Source organism: Sinocyclocheilus rhinocerous, unplaced genomic scaffold (genome assembly GCF_001515625.1).
Source record: "Sinocyclocheilus rhinocerous isolate Xijiao unplaced genomic scaffold, SAMN03320098_v1.1 scaffold4019, whole genome shotgun sequence".
NCBI classification, from domain to species: domain Eukaryota; kingdom Metazoa; phylum Chordata; class Actinopteri; order Cypriniformes; family Cyprinidae; genus Sinocyclocheilus; species Sinocyclocheilus rhinocerous.
In genome coordinates this window covers 17,567-24,037 of record NW_015661870.1, presented here as the reverse complement: position 1 = coordinate 24,037, position 6,471 = coordinate 17,567, and the positions used below count along the sequence as shown (strand labels likewise).

The 6,471-nt window shown below is 35.3% G+C and overlaps 1 protein-coding gene across 1 annotated transcript in view; it reads right to left on the bottom strand.

The window, feature by feature from the left end:
• LOC107726583 (uncharacterized) overlaps window positions 1–6,471 on the bottom strand; it is a 14,108-nt gene that overhangs the window by 3,346 nt on the left and 4,291 nt on the right. Inside the window, exon 5 of the mRNA XM_016536227.1 lies at window positions 4,937–5,088. Within this exon, the coding sequence (XP_016391713.1) occupies window positions 4,937–5,088 (152 nt within the window). The remainder of the gene's footprint in view (window positions 1–4,936; window positions 5,089–6,471) is intronic.

The window sequence follows — 6,471 nt, the reverse complement described above, 5'->3', positions numbered from 1 at the left end:
AATGTCCTCATAAGTCACCTTCTCCTTGTAATACCTATGTCATACCCATGTCATTATACAAATTTGTGTCCTCATGTGTCACAAACACACACACACAAATGTGTTCACAAGGTTCGGTAAGATTTTTTAGTGTTTTTGAAAGAAGTCTTTTATGCTCACCAAGTCTGCATTTATTTGATCAGATATACAGTACAAACAGCAATATTGTGAAATATTAATATAACTGCTTTCTATTGTAATATATGTATAAATGCATTAATTCCTGTGATGCATAGCTGAATTTTCAGCAGCCATTATTCCAGTCTTCAGAGTCACATGATCCTTCAGAAATCATTCTAATATGCTGATCTGGAGCTGAAGAAACTTTTCATATTAGGACATGGGGTAATGTCCTCATAAGTCACCTTCTCCTTGTAATACCTATGTCATACCCATGTCATTATACAAATTTGTGTCCTCATGTGTCACAAACACACACACACAAATGTGTTCACAAGGTTCGGTAAGATTTTTTAGTGTTTTTGAAAGAAGTCTTTTATGCTCACCAAGTCTGCATTTATTTGATCAGATATACAGTACAAACAACAATATTGTGAAATATTAATATAACTGCTTTCTATTGTAATATATGTATAAATGCATTCATTCCTGTGATGCATAGCTGAATTTTCAGCAGCCATTATTCCAGTCTTCAGAGTCACATGATCCTTCAGAAATCATTCTAATATGCTGATCTGGAGCTGAAGAAACTTTTCATATTAATATCAAATGACAAAAATAGCGGTTTAATATTTTTTTTGTGGAAACTGATATATATTTTTCAAGTTTCTTGAATGAATAGAAAGTGCAAAAAGAACAACGTTTATTTGAAACATAAATCTTTAGTACCATCTATTATAAAATACTTTACTGTCACTTTTTAATCATTTTGTCTATGCTCAAAATTGATTAATTTTCTTAAAAAAAAAAAAAGGTATGGTATACTCAATTTCCCAAAATGAGTATCTCTTTCTCGACTCATTAGATTTGCAAATGTTATAATTTTTTTCCCTCCACAAAATTGGATTAAAAATATAATTAGATGTTAATTAGACACCACTCGCTGCATAGCAACATTATGAGGTCACTGGACAAACATTTGACACTGGTTTCATTCTTGGTCGAGCTCTTGGAAACATACTGTTGCTAATACGGTTCACAGAGGTCATCCTGTATTCAATTATATAAAGATCCTGATTTAAATGAACTCGATGACCGTGGGGTATTATGTAAGACAGTCAAGAGACTGAAACCAAGAGCATTTGTCTGTGTTTGGGCAGAATGGAGGTGAATCAGAGGTCACTGCTACAAAGCAAGAGACTTGGGAATAAAAAACACAGTAACTTTTCTTTGTAATCTATGTGATGTTCTGAAAACCTGGTGACAGACGTCTCCACTAAATTGAGTCAAATGCCTTCCTGACGCACACCTCTCCCAGCAGATATAATGAGCTGCCATCACCACTGACCATTTCGGCTGCAAAAGTCAGCTTCTGGATGCAAACGTGTATGAATAATTTAACAAGGAAAGCGTTCTCTATGTCTGTTTAAATAAGGGTGCATCAAGAGAATAAGATAAGCAGACAAAAACAGTCTCTGACTTCTGACTAGCTTTTCTATAGCTACCGCACTGACTGTAAACATCATAATATATCTTACAGGTATCAATAAAATAGATAAATCTTCATTCTGTTTAATACCATCATCTGATAGGATTAATAAAGCAATGCAAATCCAGATGTGTTAACAATACTGACCAAAGGCAGCATTTAAAATTCAAAGATCTCAGCTGTAAACGCGACATGAGGCCACGGCTCACCGGAGACCCAAAATGGAGAGGCCGGTCCTCCAAACGTGCTGGATTGCCTGTTTAGTGGGCCAAGCACTCGATTATACACTTGGGCGGGCGTGACACACTCAGTAAAAGAGTTTAGTGTTCAGCTCGACAGCGAGGTGAATGATAACGCTTTACAGGAATGAAATGAACGGCTGATGTTCAGCTGTTCGCTCCTGCCCTCCGCATGCTCTAGCCGTTACCCGGTGGAGGTGGGCAGAATCAGTCTCAAAGTCAAAAGATTACAACCGTTAAAGCCATGAATCACTGTCAGAACTCAACACTAGTAAAGGGACTTAAAACAGGAAGCCAAGTACTTTGAATGCTCACATCACGTCCAAATCCACAGCCATATATACACTTTTGGAAACTTTTAAAAGTACCAAGGAGGGAAAATGGATGAGGAGACCTGAGGTAAAATATCATTTTGGGAGATGAAAATAGAGAGAGAAATGACTAAGCAGAAGCAAAAGCAAAAGGCAAGGAAAGAGGGAATATGTTTGAGAACCATCTGTTGAGAAAAACTAGCCTGCTAATGTCAGCTGCTGGCTTGGAGAAAAGGCCCATTTTTTGTGGCAATGTGCTCCATCCGCTCTTCTCGGCTAACTGGGATTACCATTAGGACATCTTCCAGGGCTATTATCTGCCTCACATGAGTGCAGCTAGTTTTACGCTTTTAAGGTAAATATGGTCTGTTATTTCATTCTTGATGCAAAGGCTAAGTACTCTGCACATGACGTCACAAAAGAAAATAATAGCCGCTGCCTTTCAGATTAAAAATGAACGATTACATACAAGATATCTAGCCAGCGTATCAAAAGAATCCCATTTGATCAAAGAGAATACTCTGGCGATTTGTTTACAGGAAACCACTCTGTGGGGGAGAAGATAAAAGAAAGGACGGTCATCACCACAGAAAAAGACCATTCAAACACAAACCAAATGTCGAGACTGGACTTCTCAATGGCTCATCTCATAAAGGTCAGTGAAGGGGGTAATGCACCAGGTTGGTTCTTGAGATATTTAAAAAAAAATCCATTTTCACAGAGCGCTTGGGCGAAACGAACTTCTCCGAGATGGGGTTAGAACCAGAAATAGGGATGCCACCATGTATAAGACTTTATGTTTAAAATCGAATACCTAGATGATAAAAAAAAACACAACAATAATAAAACATTTAAAACTATATTAAATAATTATATCATTTAAAGGGATAGTTCATCCAAAAATGAAAATTCTGTCATTAATTACTCACCCTCAACCTGTAAGACCTTTGTTCATCTTCGGAACACAAATTAAGATATTTTTGATGAAATCCGAGAGCTCTCTGACCCTGCGTAGTCAGCAAGGATCCTACCACGGTCAAGGCACAGGAACGTAGTAAGGACATCGTTAAAATAGTCCATGTGACATCAGTGATTCAACCTTAATTTTGTGAAGCTACGAGACTTTCTGTGCGCAAATAAAACAAAAAATAATGCCTATTCAACAATTTAATATGAATGAGGGTACAGAGAGTAATAATTTATTGTCATTCAATTATAGAAATTATAATTTATTATTATTATTAAAGGGTCATATGACGTTGCTAAAAAGAACATTATGTTGTGTATTTGGTGTAATGCAATGTGTTTATGCGGTTTAAGGTTAAAAAACACATTATTTTCCACATAATGTACATTATTTAGCACAGTGGCTAGATTAACAAATAACCAGATGCCACCCGATCAAAATATTCCCTCACAGTTTAATAATAATGACTTTATGAATTTCTTCACTGATAAAATAGATAACATCAGAAATACAATAACAAATGTAGATTCTACAGCGTATAATACTTCAGCTTCATTCATCGCACCAAAAGATAAACTGCAGTGCTTTACAACTATAGGACAGGAAGAGCTAAATAAACTTATCACTGCATCTAAACCAACAACATGCCTGTTAGATCCCGTCCCCACTAAATTACTGAAACAGTTGTTACCTGTAGCAGAAGAACCACTTCTCAATATTATTAACTCGTCGTTGTCTTTAGGTCACGTCCCAAAACCATTCAAGCTGGCGCTTATTAAGCCTCTTATTAAGAAACCACAACTAGATCCTAGTCAACTGGCAAATTACAGACAGCGTCTCCCTGACATGCTGCATCAACACGACTGCTGTTCCTGAAACCACGCCTTCTTTCTTTGCGTGCACATTTGGGCGGTGTTATGCAAATCTTCCCACATTGTGATGTAGACATGTGGGGGCGTGTTAGAATGAGCCGTTTTAGGTAGGCATGGTTGACTCTAAACTTTTATAAAGAATATCTCTTTGGATTTGAGACTTTAGTCTTTGCAACTTTACAGATTTTCTTTATGCACCAAGAGCTTGTAACACTCCAAAGAGAAAGGAAAAATTGAAATCGCATCATATGACCCCTTTAATGTGTACATTGTTGATTGGTCATATTTGTCAAATAAACAGGACGTAAGTTTGGAAAAATTTAGTAATTATTCAATTCAATTCAATTTAACTGATGATTGGTCAGATTTGTCAAATAAATTTAAAAAGTTTGAAATATATTAAAGAAATTTGAAGTAATTACAATAATAAAGCAAGCAATTTGTCAGGTGTTACATATTACATATCAATTTATGAAGCAAAAGCAAGATCACACAGTATTAATAGGTTTTCCCTTATTCCATACAAATTCCATTATTATTATTACCATCCAGTTACACAATTATAATTTCATCATTATTGTGTACATCGATTATTGGTCATATTTATCAAATAAACAACAAATCAATTCAATTCAGTTCAACTGATGATTGGTCATATTTGTCAAATAACAAAAGTTTGGAAAATTGGAGTAATTATTACAGGGGAAAAAGCAGGTGTCAGATGCATATTACATTTCAAATTATAAACCAAAAGCAAGATCGCACAGTATTAATTGGCTGTTTGTTATTCCCAAGCAGGTTGTCCATGGATTTGTATTGCAATATTCTTTTCTGCTTATACAGTATATAATGAATGAATTTAGACCATCAGCTTTGTACACAACAAAGGTAAATGCCACCTTATCTCTGTGTTTGGAAGTATTTAGGTTTAAGTTCAGCGCCAGTTGTTTGTAGTCCTTCAGGATAACTGCTCCACAGCTGTCAGATGCAGAGTCCCTGAGCGTGCGCTGAGTGCCTGAGCTCGCGCTGCTGTAGTCGAGCACGTGATCAGCTGAGCAAAAGGCATTTTTAAGACTGACATTTACATGGATTTGTAATAAATATCTCATTAGGTGAAACTAAAAAACTCTGGTGGTCTTGTATTGACAAATTAACCTTTTGTCATGTTTTTACGCTTCACATCACAAATCTTGAACTGCAGAACTGTGCTGAAGAGCAGCAGACAGCCTTTCTGGTCAGGAACAGAAACTGGCTGAATGATTGTATTGCACCACAATACATTTTTGTATCACAATAATTTTTAGGACCAATATTATACTATGACACCGTTAAATACCTAGCTAACAAAAATATGTTCTAAGAACGTTTTTCTAACATTCCTATAAAGTATAGACATTATTTCTGACATTATTTCAAATATAGACATTATTTCTGAATGTTCCCTGAATGTTTAAAATGTCCAGTTTTTTAAATGCTTAAATATTTTTTTTTTTCTTGGTTATGATAATGTAAAAGAACATGAACATTCCATTCTATCATTTAAACATTATAGGAACATTAATTTTCAGTGTTCTCTGAAAATTCTGAAACAAGTACTAGTAACATTTACAAAATGTTAGATGAACGGCCAACTAAAATGTTTCAGAAAAAAAACCATCCCAAGAAAGATGTATAAGTAATGTTTTTGCCCTAACGTTTTGAGAACATTATTAAAGACCATACAACTTTTAATTTTTTTAAGTTACTGGAAGAACATTAGTTCATAATTTTGCCAAAACATAAAAAAATATGTAGGGATGCACCAAAATGAAAATTCTGGGTCGAAACCGATACCGAAAATTCTGGATACACTTGGCCGAAAACCGAAACCGAAACTGCTTTGTAATGATTATTTATTATTTTATTAAATAATATAAAGTAATTTTGTAAGACTTTTTAAATTTAACACAATTTTAATGATACTGAATTTAAAAAACACAAGCCAATAAAATAACCACTTTTACTGAAAGTAACGCAATAAAACTGGAATATATTATTTTTATTCACTTCTATGTAACAGAATCAGATATAAGTTGTTGTTTTTTTGGACTAATTATCCAAATAATGTATATTCCTACAAAGCTATTATCAGAGCATATGAGCAGAACATTTTACCAGCGTTGTCCAGTACAGCTGAACTAGCCTACACCATGTTACAGCACAGTAACACTACTGCAAACATGAACAAGTATACTGCATAGAAATTTCCTGTCAGCCCGTTATTTGAGCGGACTTTGCTTTTCCGGTGAGGATGAGCGGTACACAAGCACATTCATAGAGCGGAAAACTGAGCGGAGCTTCAAACCGCGCAGTGACGAGGGGAGTGAAACATGCTGAACACAGCCCGGCGCGGCGCGCCATATATATTATTATATGTAGCCTATATTTTCAGCTT